Raw genomic sequence first — 16549 nt, 5'->3', positions numbered from 1 at the left:
GTCAATTTGCAGAAAATTTGGGTAAATTGGACAAAATTTGCAAGTTGATGCAGGATTCATTTAAATAAGAACCAAAAACCCAACTTCTGACTCTACGCAGTAACATCTGCAGCAAACGCTCTGTTATCTCGCCCCTCCATGACCTCCAGAGTCGCCTGCTGAGGAGGGTTCAGGCCTCATCGAGGAGGGAAGTGGCGTGCTGAGTGTGACGGCGGTGACGCAGAGCCCGGAGGTGTTCTTCAGGAGCACGACCCCAGAGAGCGAGGCGGTCGGAGAGGTGGAGACCCAGCAGCCGACCGTGGTGGACTTCACCTTCACGGAGAGCCCCGCGGAGCTGCCGCTGCCTCGGCCGCCGAGCGTCACCGAGGTCATCACAGACGTGATCGAGGCGGCCACCGCCAGGCCCGACACGGGCATGGCGCCCGGAAGAGGCTTTGTGATGCCTCCGGGTGGTGAGCGATCCTGAGCTGCCGATGATTACTGCGACATCACAGAAAGTCCAGCGAGCGTCTCGGATAATGCCGTTTCTCTGTGCAGGTGTGGTCTTCCATTACCGCTCGGGCTCCGGACGCTACGCCTTCACCTTCGTCGAGGCCCAGCTGGCCTGTCAGAGTGTCGGCGCCTCCATCGCCTCACCGGAGCAGCTGCAGGCGGCGTACGAGGCCGGATATCACCAGTGTGATGCAGGATGGGTACTGGACCAGACTGTGAGGTGAATCTGAGACCTCAGAGCAGGAAGAACGATTGTTCCTCCTGCAGCAACATTTACTTTCATTTCTCTGATGTTTAAATAAAAGAGAACTCAAGATGCACCTTAAACTCCAGATCTGTGTTTGAAACCGTCCTCTGTCAGGGAGAGACTGCACCATATAGTGTTTTCAGCATTTTGTAGCAGTGTTTCAGCAGTTAATTTCATCATTTTATTCCTGAACCCCATGATGCCCTGTGTCAGGGCCGGCTCTGCCCGCCCTAACCCTAACCCCAATAACGACACATCACGTGCTCACACATAATTTAGGAACATGTCACTGTTTATTTATTTGTAATGTTAATATATATATATTTTCTAGACAGAAAACACTAAGTGAGGGCGGCAGTGGGCATAGAAAATTATTATTTTATTATTATTTTCCCTCGAGGCCAAGGGGGACTGGCGGCGTAGCGGCGCCCCTCCAGCAGATGGCGCCCTAGGCGACCGCCTATATCTCCTATACCAAGAGCCGGCCCTGCCCTGTGTGAATTATGGCCGTGACTTCTGGTGCTTAGTTGGTGTTTTCCAATAGTCGTGGTACCCAAGCCCGCAGGAAGTGCTTCAGGCTCAGGCCTCTACATAGAGGGTCGGTCAGGTGATGCCCACGGGCCCAGAATAAAGTTAAAAATAAAATAAAGGACACCTGGCAGCCCCACAAATCCAGAGGGGGGTCTGGGGGCCCATCTCTGGGAGATTAAGAGTGTCCGACACTTCATTTCCCACATGCTGATAAATTCTTATGCATCAGTTTGTGTTTTTTATGCATAAATGTAAAAACCTCGACTACTCTCAACATGAAAAGGAAATAAAGAGCACGAGAGGAAATATAACATCAGTTAGATAAAAATAGATTGTAGACAAAATATTATGCGGTATATTTGAAAGATGCGAAACAGGGTAGGCGATATGTAGAGATCCTGAAGTTGAGACTTTCCACGGCCTGCATTTTAAGACCATACTGCGACGTCACTGTCTGTGTAAAATATTACTTGGAGACACAATCTGAGTTTATTTTATAACAAGCATTTGGCCATAAACTTAAGCCCGACGTGTGAAATGTTTGTAGTTGTCAAATGTAAACTCAAGTCCTTAAATTCCTAGAAAACAAATACAGACAACATGACCTCGGTGTCTTTAATGGTTCTGTGTATAAAATGTAAAAAAGGAAAAAAAAAGTTATTTCATTATCCACGTTTGGCCCTCGTGCGTCATGAGATGACAGCTGCAGACACCAGCTCCTTTGTGAAATTGAAGTAGCAGAGAATGTCAGCCAGAGAAAGACAAAGAAACTTTAAAAGATTTAACAATATATATGTGTATAACACTGTGCAAAAATCTTAATTTGCACAGTAGTTTATCTGATAGTACTGAAGTCAGAAGTATTTCCCTCTGAAGTGTAGTGGTAATTTTAAATGTAGAAGCACCTCAGATTTGTACTTAAGTGCGGTACTTAAATAATTGTACTTAGTTATATTCCAGCTCTGGTCAGCAGAGGGACACACAGTAACATAAATGTTGTTAAATGATATTCATGCATTTTTTAAGGTATAAAACTTATTTTTCCGTGTGCTGAGCTACAGTTTTCGGCCTGTGAGAGCGACATATTCTTCTCCTATCTTGGTACGAATGTCTCAACCACTCGTAAAATGTTCTCTCACAGAGAAAAGTAAAACTAAGAAAACATTGCTGAATCCCAAAAATTAGTGGATACTAACAAAATAAGAACAAATTATGGATACAAGCAAAACTGAGGACATTTGTTTGAACATTGTTTCTTGCATGAGGCCCATTTTTTACTGTCCCAAACAATAAACCACCACGTTTGCTGTTTTCTAGGTACCCGATTGTTTTCCCTCGAGAGAAGTGTGCCGGAGATTTGGGGGATCGACCTGGAGTTCGGTCCTACGGTTTGAGGCCAGCTGAAGAGAGATATGACGTGTACTGTTACGCTGACGGGCTCAAAGGTAAGAGAGTTTAGCCTGAAAATCAGCGATTCTGCTGACATAAAATCACAGAGACTGTTTCTCTAACCCGTGGATCTGTTACGTTAGCGTCTCCCAAACCTCTACAATAGTCCTGCATGTTTTACATCTCTCCGTGCTCCAACAGCTGATTCAAACGAGCCGCTCGTTACGAACCCCTGAAGCCGCCTGATGACAAGCTGATCATTTTATTCAGCTTTGGGAGAGATCTGAAACGTGCAGGACAATGCTGCAGCCATGTGACGTGTGAAGGTCGTAGTTTCCGAATTGGGAAGTTGTTTTTTCGACCTTGTTGTGTTCATAAGCTTTGAGGTCTGAAAGTGGGAACAACATGGAAGCTACAAAAACGATGGGTTGCATTTTAACGCTGAGAGTGTTTAAACAAGAGGTTGAAAGCTATTTCCAGTTTATTTATATTTTTATTTTTTTTTTTTTACAATTACATATTTATACATTATTTATTTTTTAAAATATATTGTATTTTTATATAATATTTTTTTTACAATTACATTTTATACATTATTTATTTTTAAAAATATATTATATTTTTATATAACATTTTCTTTTTTATGGATATTTTTATATAATATTTCCTTTATTTTAAATAAATGTTTATATTTAATCTCGCTCACTCTACACGGATGCAGTTAACATAAATACCATATTAAACTTTATGTCATCAAATATTGATATTTAATAAATTCATTATTTTCAAAAGTTTCTTGCCGTTGACCAAACATTGACTTTTCCCACCATGTTTATACATGTATGACATCAGGTGGGCGTCGTGTCTTAAAATAACGTCGTTATCAGTGTTAGTAAACTGGCCTGGCTGCTTTATAGTTCAAAGTTTGCTTGCTTGCTGCAGCTAATAGATGCAGATAAAATGTTACAAGGAACAAAGTAACCAAAAATACAGCTTTTTACAGTCCGTTGTTGACACTGTTTTCATGCTTTCTGCTGTCCTGATAGTTAATGTAGTTATGTTCATTCTTGTTTTTACCATCTTAACGTCTCGTCTGCTCGTCAGGTGAGGTTTTCCACGTGGGCTCTGCTGAGGGTTTCACCTACGACGAGGCGGCCTCCAGCTGTCACCAGCAGAGCGCCATACTGGCCTCCGCTGGGGAACTCTACGCGGCCTGGAAAATGGGTTTCGACAAGTGCCGTGCCGGCTGGCTGGCGGATCGCAGCGTCCGCTATCCCGTCAACAACCCCCGCACCGAGTGTGGAGCTGGGAAATCAGGAGTTCACACCGTGTACGCTCACGCCAACCAGACCGGCTTCCCCAAACCCACAGACAGATTTGATGCATATTGTTACAGAGGTAAACGCTCGACTCGTCCGACAGACTCAGACGTTTTCACCATCATGGATTTGTCATTTTTTCTTGTTTTGTTCTGGTTTTGCAGCGGATATTCTGCTTATCGCTAATGAAACTGGACTGAACATCACAGATATCGAGGAGGCGCTCCTGAACCTCACATCCATCACCGATCTGCTGAGGCCTGGTGAGACGTGTTTGAAATCATGAACAAATCACTTCATTACTGGTGCATTCACTGCTCACCGGGGATGATTATTATCAACGATCCATTAATAGGTTGTGAAGAATTTAAGCAAACGTGAAATTTTATTTACAGCTACAGTTAACCCTTTGAAATAAATTATTACAAACGTACAAGAAAAGTACCAGAAAATTTGAAAAATAAACAAACAAAAGAAATAATAATGTGAAAAACACAACAAAAGTAAAACAAAAAACAAACCAAAATCCTGAAAAAAACTAGATAGGTCTGTATCATAATGTTAAATATGTGATCATGATACTTTTTAAATATATATATATTTATTGTATTCCCTTAGCTTTCTTCGTTTTTTTGTGGACATTTTTTCGTAGCTTTTTTTATTTTTTATTTTTTGTTCTAATCTACTAAATTCCTTGCAGTTTTTGAAACATGTCGTGTCATTTTGCTGGTTGCCTTTCTCCCATGTTTTTGAAAGATGGGAAGTGATGTAAGGAAGTAGGGAAACAGCTCGCCTCCTGATTTTGGTTTTCTCATTTCAAAACAACAATCCAAACAAACCTTGTTACTTGTGATTTTTATATGTGAAAAACTTCACAACTTCCGATGTCCTTCACTCTTTTTTTTAATATATATGTCCCTGTAGTTGTTCCTTTCATCGTCGATCCAGTCCCCGTGGAGACCTCTGGATTTGGCTCAGGGTCTGCAGACTTTGGCTCAGGGTCTGTGGTGGATGGTGCCTCTGGGGGTCACTCTGGAGACTTGTCTGGTTCTGGAGATCAGGTCACCTCTGGACAAGGACCTTTCTCTGGAGACTTGTCCGGTTCTGGAGACCTTGCTGGCAGCACGAGTGCTGAGCTGCCCAGTGGATCATCAGGTCTCAGCAGTGCAGATGCTTCTGGATCAGCTCCCAGTGGAGAAGGATCCGGTATTTCGGTTGTTTTTTCAGGCACGGACAGCTTTGTCTCTGGAGAGGGTTCGGCTTCAGGAGGACTCCAAGAAGCCGGAGAGGGAAGCGCAGAGATCCTCTTCTTCCCTTCCTCTGGAGCCGGCTCTGGAGTGCTCAGAGGTAGCGGGGACCTGTCCGGATCTGGTTTCAGCTCTGGAGAGAGTGGCGCTTCCATAGACAGCTCTGGAGGAAGCGGACAGTTCTTGGACATTTCTGGGTTCAGTGGTTTCCCATCGGGATTCTTCTCGGGAAGTGCTAGTGGACAATCGGGAGAGTTTTCGGGAAGTGGAGACTCTGGGATTGTACTGATAGACGGTGAACTCATAGATGCGTCATCCACCCAAAAGGAGTATGAGCTTGGTGGAGGCCACCTGGCGTTCAGTGGCTCTGGAGACTTCTCCGGATCTGGGATTCTCAGCGGCGATCTCAGCGGCTCGGCCTCTGGAAGTGGCTTTGGGTTGTCAGGAGTGACCTTTGTGGGTTCGGGGTTCACTGAGCTGACAGTGTCTTCCTCTGGAGAGCAGGAGGCCTCTGGGTTTTTACTCTACAGCTCCGGGCAGGGAAGTGGTGCGCTTTTGTCCGGATCTGGAAGTGAAACTTTCATCTCTGGGTCTGGATCGGGAATGTCTGGATCTGAGTCCTCAGCAAGCGGAGAAGAAGGCAGCGTTACGTTCCTGAGTGGAGATTTTTTGACCGAATTATCCGGAGATAAATCGTTGTCTATGGAGCTTGGACGGGGGTCAGTGGAGTACAGCGGAGAGGGAAGCAGCAGTGGTTTCTCCTCCGGCAGCGGAGACTCCAGCTGGTCCGCGGCCAGTGGCTTTTCTTCTGGATCCTCCTCTGGAGATCTGATGCAGGTGGTGCCGCCATCTCCATCCAGTGAGTGGGTACCGACAGAGAGCACCACAGAGGCAGAGGAGCCCCACGGCGAGGCTGAACCCTCAGAGACCCCCGCTGACGTCTACGGTACTCCTCACCCTGTGCTCGCCCCTGCAGGACTGGCTGCTCCCCCCACAGCAGCTGCACCAGCCTTTGTGCCGGCGCCAGGCGTCCTTCAGGAGACAGACTCAGTGGAGGGTAGGTCAACATATTCTTATTTATGTCTGCCATTGGTTGTAAAATGATTTTTCATACTTTGTAGTCCTGCATTGAATGAATGAATGAATGAATGAATGAATGAATGAATGAATGAATGAATGAATGAGCTAAAGGGAACGTGCTGATCGACACATGTGGTCTGTTCATGAAAGTTATGAACGTGCATTTATCCGAAATACAGCTGGCTTGACACTTCGCACCACCTCATCCTGGCTTGGTAAACGTCCCACAGATTTGGCCAGCATTTTTCAAAGCTACAAATGTAGGTCTTTATATTGTTAAAAAATTGGTTCACAAAGTATTGTGACAGTATAATACAATAATGTGTCGTTTGATTTATGCAAGTAGAAACAAATCACTTTTTAAAACAAATTTATTGGTAGAATAGTAATGTTTAATACATTTTAAAACAATTTACAGTACAGTACAGTACTCAAAGTATTTACATGTAACAAGGGTAACAGTAGCAGTATTGTATATATATATTTGTATATCAGATACTCATGCTGTGTTACCTTTAATTAATGAGGAAAACTTTTTCCTGTAAGCCTCCAAGAAAAATGTTAAACACATTGATTTACTGATCTGGTTCAAAAACATCTTGAACAAACTTTCACACAACTCATGCAGGATAATGCAGGTTTGTAAACAAATGTTTTGATAAAGTTGAATGAGTTAAATAATTTCACCTGTTTTTCCAGGTGCTGTAAACCCGTGTGAACCGAACCCGTGTGGTGCTGCTCCATGCACAGTAGAGGAGGGAGTTGCTTTCTGCCACGGTAAGTCCCCAAACTGTTTCAAATGCTGTTTTTTCTCCTTTTCTTACTCTAAAATCTAATGAATTCAATTCACATTTCTCCTTTTGTGTTTGTTTTGAGCACTTTGCATGTGTTATATTGTCGGTCTGCATTCTGTTTATTAATCAGCTTGTCGGTTGTATTTTCAGATCCACATTCAGCTGATAGTGATAATATTTACTGTTTATGAATCAGACTTACCAAAAATCTCTTTTCTCTCCCTGCTGTTCCGTCCTGATGTGTTTTGCATCATGTTTTGTGTCCTTTGATTTCCTCGTGTTCATGTCGTCTGTTTGTCTGGCTGCGGGTCTCTGTGTTTGTGCAGCAGATTGAATATTTGGGTGCTTGTCAAATGTGTATCAGCTGCGCTCTGAGGCTGCACGGCCTCCGCGTCACACGTGTTATCACGGTTGTCTCCAGCCTGTATGTTGTTTTTGGTTTGCTGTGCCAGTCACGCCGCCTCCGCTCTGCTGTATGCACGCTCAACCCGAGGGAACATATGTGCTCTGTGGCATCATATGGCTGCTCTCATCCTGCTGCAACCTGAATCCTCATATTCTGCTGCAACCGACTGCAGATTCAAACAGAAACTTACTGCACATATCATTAGTCATTCTCAATGCTTATATAGATGCAGATGTGGTATATGTTTAACCCTAAGGGCCTGTTTTAACATGCTCACAGTCTTATTGCTCTGTGCATGTAAGTATTTTCAATGTACTACATGCTAAGTCGAATATTATTTTTTGTTTTTTTATCACAGCTTTAAAAATCAGGCTTTAAAAATATTATACATTAGTATTATTTTTTTAACTTTTTTTGAGTTATGTATATATATATATTTAAACAATATCAGTCCTAATCATAAATATCAAATATTCATTGATTTTCAAACTTTTAACCCCTTAGATGCCAGGTTCTTGTCATGATGCCATTATGTTTTTAGATGATAAAAACACACACAAAAAATCTCTATTATCTAAGTATTATCTTTTTGTTTTTGATTATCACAGCCAGGGATATGTCAATGATTAGTAGCAACATTTATATTTATTTATACATTGTTATTTTTTGTGCAGTTTCAAATACTCTCACTTATACCCCTCTGCACACAAAATGCACTTTTCAAAAAATATTATACATTATTATTATTTTCTACTTTCACTCAGTTAATTTTTGAACCAGCTTCAGTCCCAATCATAAATATCAAATATTCATTAATTTTCAGAATGTTAACTCTTCAAATGCCAGGTTTTTGTCATGATGTCACCATGATTTTAGATGAAGAGAACACAAAAAAAACAAAATTTATCAATATACTACATCCAAAGTAGATTGTAGCTGCTGACAGTCTGGGATATGTCAGTGATCAGCAGCTACATTGATTGTGACAGGTCACCTAGTGGAAATAGCATGTATTTCCTCCATATGCCAAATATGGTCATAAGGATGTCCTCAGGTGGAAAATAGTCAAAATTAAAAATTCCAAGTCAGACGCCCAGAATGACACCAAGTCATGTTTTTATGTTTTGGTGGCTGTGGGATCAATGGAGCACAATCTGGACTAAACTACGACATATGCATGAACACAGCCAAAATGAAATGTCAAATACAGTCCCTAAGGGTTCAGTAAATATGATCAAAAACAAAGTCACACAGATTGGGCTTCACTGTGCAGGAAAGTCTGGTTTGCATCTGAGGCTGCAGCATTCTTCACTAACTTCAGTCATCCTGAGCAGTGATGCTCTTTCTATCACAGCTTCACCTCCCCTCACCTTGCTGCCCCCCCCACGCTCAAACAGTAGTGTCACCCGCCCCCTTTTTTGCAGAGGTAGATGTGTGCCATCCCAACCCCTGTGCCAATGGAGCCACCTGTGTGGAGAGCGCAGACTCTTACAAATGCTTATGCCTGCCCAGCTACGGAGGGGAACGCTGTGAGATCGGTACGAGATCAGCTTCAGCTAATAAATACTAACAACAGCAAAACAACAACTCGAGAGAGAAAGAGATGCTAAACATTAACAGCTGAGAGCATCATGAGCAGCTGTGGCTCGTCCTGTGATAACGCTGGTTTGCCCCGGGGCCGTTTTCTGTGCGGTCAAAAGGGGAGAGTGTGACTAAAGGGTTAGTTCATAGGACCGTGGCGACGTAGGAGTGACTGCTCTCCAAACTGACAAAGTTGGCGGGTTTCCATTAACCCTCAAAATGTACAAATTGAAATTGCAAATATAAAAATACACGTCAATGTAGAAAAAACTTCCATTTATCAGAGAAACGCTCGCATGAGGCAGTATTTCATGCAATTCGAAAAAGCCATATTTGGCAAAACTGCAACTGAAAACCTTTTCGGTCTTTTAAAGGTCACATGATGCTCGTCAGTAGGAACTGGCTCCCTCATGATGCAGCAGGAGCTACAGGAGCTGTTATTGCATCACATAACTCTGAGAAAGTTTTGAATCCACAATTCCTCTGTGAAATCGTGGACTACATCTCCCAGAAATCCCTCATACGTGGCAGCTCCCACGTATAAGGGGCTCGCCTTTCCATCATGGCTCCATAACACGCCTACGTGGCCTCGGATTGGAAATCATGACGGCTAGTTTGGTGGCTGCAATAGAAATGAAGCTGATAATGTTTTGAACATCCATCGCCATGGTTACTGGGATGTTATCGACACAGGAGAAGTCACATGACATCACTCAGTGGAAACAGAGTCATCTCACAATTGTGTTAAATCAACATTTCAACAATATTGCTTAAGTTAAACCTGTTGTTTGTCCGTGTTTCTGAATCTCGGTAACGTGAGGAGAATCTCGACTTGATCTCATCGCTGACAGTTTATCACAACAGTGTGACTTTGTTTTCTTGCTCAAGTGGAAAAAGTTAAACTCGTGTGGAACCTGTACGTGTCAGTTGCTTCGCTTGGTGTGAATTTGCGTTTATTCGTGTCTTTGCATTGACTCTGTATGTAATCTCGCTGCTCAGAACACATTCGATGTGAACACACCATAACTGGTTAATGGAAACAACAATTTTTAGAAATCAGTCCAGTATTGAGACCATCTGGAGGCAAACCAGGCTGCAGTGTAACCACTTGGAGCAGGTGTGCACCTTCAATCTCTTTATCTTTAAGTGCTTAAGAGAAAAAAGGCACATTTAATGAAATTATGAGGTTCACCTGTCCAGAGTCGTTACATCGCAGCCGACTCTCTGTCACTGGCTGCAGCGCTCGCTCTCAAAACAGGACTAATTTAAAAAAATGTTGCTCCCCTGAGTCACTCCGACACTAAACTAAAGTTAAAAAATGTTGAGTTTCCCTTTAAGGTGTGTTCAGACAGAAAAGTGGGAAAATATTTATGTCATTTGGGTGAATTGATGCTTTAAATGAAGTCGTTGAGGAGGAAAAAGAGAATGAATGAAGCCTTTGAATGTTACAGTAAACGGGGAAAAATGTTCGCCGTTGGGCAGGACTGCCTAAACTGAAGTGACGCACTCTGTATAGTTTTCCACTCTGAACTGGGACGCTTGTTCTGTCCGTCGGGATGGAAACACGTCCAGCGTCAGTTTGGATGCCAGACTGACTGAGAGCATCGCGGTGTGAAAAAGTGCTGACTCAGAGGAGCAGTTGTGAATATGTAAAACTGAAACACTACGCTGGCTGCGAACACAATCAAGCACTTTATCAGCTGCTCAGACAGACGGCAGCAGGAAAGATCAGAATACAGCTTCTCATCATCAGACGGTCTGCTTTAAGTTTTCCAACCCATCTGTAGTCGTCTGACTTATCCGAGTCTCAGAGGCCTAAAACTTTAGAAATGTGCTACTGTATACTAAAAACAGATGTATTTTGGTGCACTGAGAAGGTCGTGCATTGTGTTGACTCTTTGGTGTCGCGGCTGCAGATGAGCAGCAGTGTGAAGACGGTTGGACTAAGTTTCAGGGGAACTGCTACCTGCACTTCTCTGACAGAGAGATGTGGCTGGACGCCGAGCAGCGCTGCAGAGACCTGAACGCCCACCTGGTCAGCATCATCACCCCCGAGGAGCAGGACTTCGTCAACTGTGAGTGCATACTGCAGCCTGTGTGTTCATGGACGGGTGAAAAACAAAGATTCAACACTTTCTTCTCCCTCAGCTAACGCTCAGGACTACCAGTGGATCGGGCTCAACGACAAGACGGTAGAGAATGACTTCCGCTGGACGGACGGCACGCCATTGGTGAGTCAACAAAACGAAATTTTCTGAGGACTGAATATAAAGGCTGATGACACGACCCCAATTTCCTCCCACTATAGAGCGGTGAAGGGATAACGTATTTTTGTAGGCCAACCCGGAAGTTATCATCGCACTGGTTCTCCTCAGAAACCTTAAAAATAATCTCTGTGACGAACACGGGTTTATGACACTTACAGGTTTCGTTCAGCGTGATAATCTTCACAGATGAACGCCACTTTTGTGTGTTTTGAAGCGTAATGAAATCGTCAGAAGCAAACAGCTGTTAGGCTATAAACCAACTACACCACTTAAACGTCACCACGTAGAAAACACTACAAACACTGTAAAAACACGTTCAAACGCAATCGAAAATATTATAAACATATAAATCTACAAGTTTGAGCGTATCTGTTGCTGTAAAGCCGTAAAGGCGGTGAGTTGGTTTAATGAGTTTCGGTGTCGGTGTGATGACGTATAACGACAAACACTGCGGTCACATTTAGCCACTTGTTAGCAAATGCCTTTTTTTTTTTGGCGGGTACTTTGAGTTTTTAGTTTGACTTATGTCCCATTCACCAACATGGAGGGGGCGGGCTTTATGAGCTATACTGCAGACAGACACCAGGGGGCGACACACACTGAGCTGTCAATGTCGTCCTTCTTTATATACAGTCTGTGGTCCGTATGTATGTCCATCAGGTCCAACAGGTGCAAACGCAAAAAGAAACAGACTTCATTAGCAGGTGTTTGGATGGGAAACAGCAGAGGAAGCTTCAGGTGCTGCTGTTACATCAGCAGTTTGAATAATTTAATGATGCAACGACACAGTTTATAAAACTAAAAGACAGAATTTACCGGCTATGGAAAGTTGTGGCAAAAGTTGAGCCGGGTTGAAATGTGCTGTGCTTCGCTGCCTCATTTCACCAGATTCGATGAGAAGTTGTCGTCCGTCTCACCTGTTTCTCGTTGTCTGTGTTTACCTCGTAGTAAGTGTGTTTTTTACGTCCTCCTCTTCTTCAGCAATTCGTGAACTGGAGGCCGAACCAGCCGGATAATTACTTCAACTCGGGTGAAGACTGTGTGGTGATGATTTGGCACGAGAACGGCCAGTGGAACGACGTGCCCTGCAACTACCACCTGCCGTTCACCTGCAAGAAAGGCCCAGGTGCGCCGGCTCGTTTTTGGTTTCATCATGATAAAATATTTAATGGATTCCTTTGAAAACAAGACGTGCAGATATTACAAATTCACCCAGTGTGATTTTGATTTGATTCAGTTCAGGAAACCTTATCGATATGAGGCGATATCATCTGCCCATTTAACCCTTTGAAACCTGATCAATAAGCAACTTAACAAGAAATGGCCCTGAAATTAGCAAAAAATGAACAAATCACCTGAAAATAAGAAAAAAAAAACCCACACAAAATGACCTAGAAAAAAGTGCTGAAAAAATGTTTGTATTTGATCTATTTTATTATATTTTTCTAAATTTAAATATGAAATTCTTGGATTTATAAAGACAGGTTTCAAGAATTTTTGGGATTATTTCTGATTAGGTCTCCCCTCTTCTTTCAGACTAATTTGAATTCTTCAGTTTTTTTTTTTTAAATTTTGATTTCTAATTTTAATTTTTAAAATTTTCTTGTCACCCTTCTTGTTTTTCAAAATTTCTTGGACATGTTTTCAAAAGAAATCAAACCAGTTTGTTCAGGTTCAAAAGGATCAGATTGTGAAAGAAAACTGATCCAGGTTTCAAAGAGTTAACACAGTCTGTTGCAGAAGAAACTGCCTTTCTTTTCTTCTTTTTAGCCAAAAAACTTAAAAACACTTGACACAACAGACGCACGTCAGTGGACACGTCTTCTGATATGACGTCCCACAGTCTCTGGTTTTGTCCTCAGTGTCCTGTGGCGCCCCGCCGGAGGTGGACAATGCCTTCATTTTTGGAAACAAGAGGGACGAATATCCCGTCAACGCCATCATCCGGTACCAGTGCGGCCCGGGCTTCACACAGCGCCACCTGCCCGTGGTTCGCTGTAAAGCAGACGGACAGTGGGAGAAACCTCAGGTGGAGTGCACTGACGGTGAGTCTGCATCCATCCATCCTCTTATTTATTTATTTATCATTCTTGTTTGTATTATTATTATTTATTTCATTTATTTATGTATTTATTCATTCATTTATTTAATGTATTTATTTAATTTGTTGATTTATTCATTCATTCATTTATTTATTTAATTTAATTTAATTTAATTTAATTTAATTTAATTTATTTATTTAATGTATTTATTTATTTATTTTGATTTATTTATAATTCATTCATTATTTGTATTTATTTTTTATCATTTATTTTTTCATTACTTATTTATTTTGTTATTTTTATTTATTCATGTATTTATTCACACCATGAAAAACTGTAACAGAAAACAGCTCAAAAACAACACAGAAAAAAAAAAAATCAGGGTGCCCCGAGAGGTTAGAAACCCCGATGGGCTTATAGAAATACCTCACCGAGGGTTATACAGCAAATCACAAGTAATGAAGTAATTAAAATACTTTGATGCACGCTATTTACAATGGGGTCAACAAAAAACATGACAAAAAGATCAAGATAGTGACTCATGAATCTTGGGAGATGATCTTTGTAGAAAAACGTCACTGACAGCTGAGGTGAAGTGTTTTTTTTGTTTTTTTTTTAAAAATGCAACTCACTGTTTTTGTGTTTCCTCGCCGCAGTGAAAGCCAGAAGAAGAATAGAGCGAAGGAGCCGCAGGAGTCTGTCAGCCAGCAGCAAAGAGATGCCTCCTTTATTTTAGCGAGGATGATTCGAAGGGTTAAAGTGCTGGAAGGATTCGTCCTGGTTCGATCCCCTCTCCCTCATAATATATTTTAATTATACATAATAATTTTATTGCTCTGAGTTTGTTTTGATGGTGTGTATTGTAATGTATTATTGTTTTGGTGAAGTCGGCGTCTGCGTGCGTCTCTGCGGCCTGCTGACGTCGCCGCGTCAGGATCTGCAGGTTTATGGAGTGAGACATCAGAAAGTTACGTTTGAGCACCCGTCTGCCGTCTTTTTTCTGTCAGAAAACAAACAAAAAACACACAGCAGGAAGTTACACCTTGAGCAAAGTTAAAAGAAATTACTGCTGTTTCCAAAAGTTCCCATCAGACATCAGAAACCTGCTGCTTTCTGCTCTCAGTGAAGTTTCATTTTTCCTCCTGAGCTGTTTTCTGCTGTTTCTGCATATAAAACAACATGAAAAATAACTTCCACAGCGAGAGACAAAACTGTACGAGCACAAAAACTGCTGTGCTTGCAATTATTTATAATATGTTTTTAAATGCCATTATCTTGCCAAAGCTCTCAGCTGTTGTACACTACAGGAAACACTGGAAAAACGTCCTTAAAAGGAAAATAACTAAAGGATTTTGGGAAGTTATTGTGACTAAAGTTTTTTTTTTGGATATGTCATTTGGTCAAAATAAATTCCCTAGATAAGTGGAAACAAGAAATGAAAATTAACCCCTTCAAACCTGAGCAAATGGACTTGATTTCTTTCAAAAACAGGCGGAAAGGCAATGAGCAAATTTATACAAAAAAAGACCAAAAAATATGCAACAAATTAGTACACTTGCAAAAAAAAAAAAACAAAGAAATTACTTGGAAAAAAAGTTGTAAAAATGCAAAGAAATATATAATATATTCTGTGAAATATTTTGTATATATAATTATAAAAATCGTAAATATATTTTCTGGATGGATAATTTTTTAATAATTCTCTCTCTTCATTGTTTTAAATATTTATTTTCAGTTAATTTTCTTGTCACCTTTTACCGGTTTTGCAATTTTGCTCATTGCCTTTTCTCGTGTTTTTGATCAGAATCAATCCTTTTTGCTTAGGTTTCAAAAGTTTAAATACTTGTGAAAAGTGTCTGAATGCAGCACGAGAAAACTGATGTGCATACAGGTTTCAAAGAGTTAACTAGGTGATATTTTTACGAAACTTGTCCCAGAGATAAAGAAACAAGAACAACTATTAACTATTTTAATTTTGAATAAAATACCATCATTACATAATAATAATAATAATAATAATAATAATAATAATAATAATAATAATAATACCACCTAGGGAAAAATGTCCACAAATGTCCCTGGTTTGCAGAAATGAAAAATGGCAACTTTTTTTCTGTAGATTTAGTAAAGATGTTGAAAGCAGAGATTTTTGGTCACCTGTGAACACTCAACCTTTTATTTATTGCTCGCACACAGTCGCAAAGTCTCTGCAGGTGGTTATAGGAGACGTTCAGTCCTGTTTTGAGAGTTAACTCCTTCCATTTGTCATATTTAATCTTGAGAGGATCATGAAACTGCCTGTGACCCTCAGTTTGTCGGCTGATTTGAGTCTTTCGTTTTAGTTCTTATCAGCGTCCACGAGGCTGTGCAGTGCACGGCGTCTCACGCCCACGTCTGTAACCTCAGAGGAAACAACACGCCTGCCGTTGAGCATTTGTTTTGTATCGTAGTTGCTGTTTTTGGGGAGGGGGGCTGTGCCTCCTTCATCCACACTTTCACCTGCTGCAAGACAAAAACCAAAGACTGATGATTCATGTAACTCTCTGTCCAGATGTCTGCTGTCACTCCAGTTTGCTCACTAATTTAAAGAAAACGTGTAAATGTGCTCTGTTTGTCTGATTGTCGACGAGTCACATTAAAGGTGCAGTCTGTCATTTAAATCCAACACACTTTTTTGTTGTGTTGTCCTCTGTGTGTGTGTGTGTGTGTGTGTGTGTGTGTGTGTGTGTGTTGATAAAAAAAAAAAAAAGTGTTGTTCATACACATCAATAGGCAGGTTAGGGTTAGGTTTGTAGATCGGAGAACTGCGCTATATCGGAGATCCGCGCTGCCAGCAGCTGTGTCGGAGATCCACGCTGTCGGAGATATGCGCTGCCAGCCACCGTGTCGGAGATCAGCGCTGCCAGCCGTCTTGTCGGAGATCAGCGCTGCCAGCCGTCGTAGCAGAGATCTGTACTGCCAGACAGCTTGTCAGAGATCCATGCTGCCAGCCGCCATGTTGGAGATAAGCGCTGCCAGCTGACATGTCAGAGATCCACGCTGCCAGCTGTTGTGGCAGAGATCCACACTGCCAGCCGGCTTGTCGGACATCCGCGCTGCCAGCCGCCATGTTGGAGATAAGCGCTGCCAGCCACCGTGTCAGAGATCCGCGCTG

At 41.8% G+C, this 16549-nt stretch overlaps 1 protein-coding gene across 2 annotated transcripts in view; it reads left to right on the top strand.

Annotated features, from left to right (window-relative positions):
• Positions 1 to 16060, top strand: part of LOC121963516 (aggrecan core protein-like) — a 28641-nt gene extending 12581 nt beyond the window's left edge. Inside the window, exons 8-20 of one of the 2 annotated variants that reach the window (XM_088079122.1) lie at positions 150 to 452; positions 538 to 712; positions 2588 to 2715; positions 3764 to 4057; positions 4143 to 4241; positions 4903 to 6282; positions 7005 to 7082; positions 8930 to 9043; positions 11003 to 11161; positions 11235 to 11317; positions 12335 to 12479; positions 13216 to 13398; positions 14052 to 16060. In XM_088079122.1, coding sequence (XP_087935248.1) covers positions 150 to 452; positions 538 to 712; positions 2588 to 2715; positions 3764 to 4057; positions 4143 to 4241; positions 4903 to 6282; positions 7005 to 7082; positions 8930 to 9043; positions 11003 to 11161; positions 11235 to 11317; positions 12335 to 12479; positions 13216 to 13398; positions 14052 to 14131 — 3221 coding nt within the window. In that variant the 3' untranslated portion in view covers positions 14132 to 16060. The remainder of the gene's footprint in view (positions 1 to 149; positions 453 to 537; positions 713 to 2587; positions 2716 to 3763; positions 4058 to 4142; positions 4242 to 4902; positions 6283 to 7004; positions 7083 to 8929; positions 9044 to 11002; positions 11162 to 11234; positions 11318 to 12334; positions 12480 to 13215; positions 13399 to 14051) is intronic. The other variant, XM_088079166.1, reaches the window with a different exon arrangement.
• Positions 16061 to 16549: the final 489 nt, after the last annotated feature.

The sequence above is a fragment of the Plectropomus leopardus genome, chromosome 1, assembly GCF_026936395.1.
Source record: "Plectropomus leopardus strain MGB_pleo_1.0 chromosome 1, ASM2693639v1, whole genome shotgun sequence".
Taxonomy (NCBI): Eukaryota; Metazoa; Chordata; class Actinopteri; order Perciformes; family Serranidae; genus Plectropomus; species Plectropomus leopardus.
Note: the sequence above shows the minus strand (reverse complement) of the source record. Positions and strands in the feature narration are given on the sequence as shown.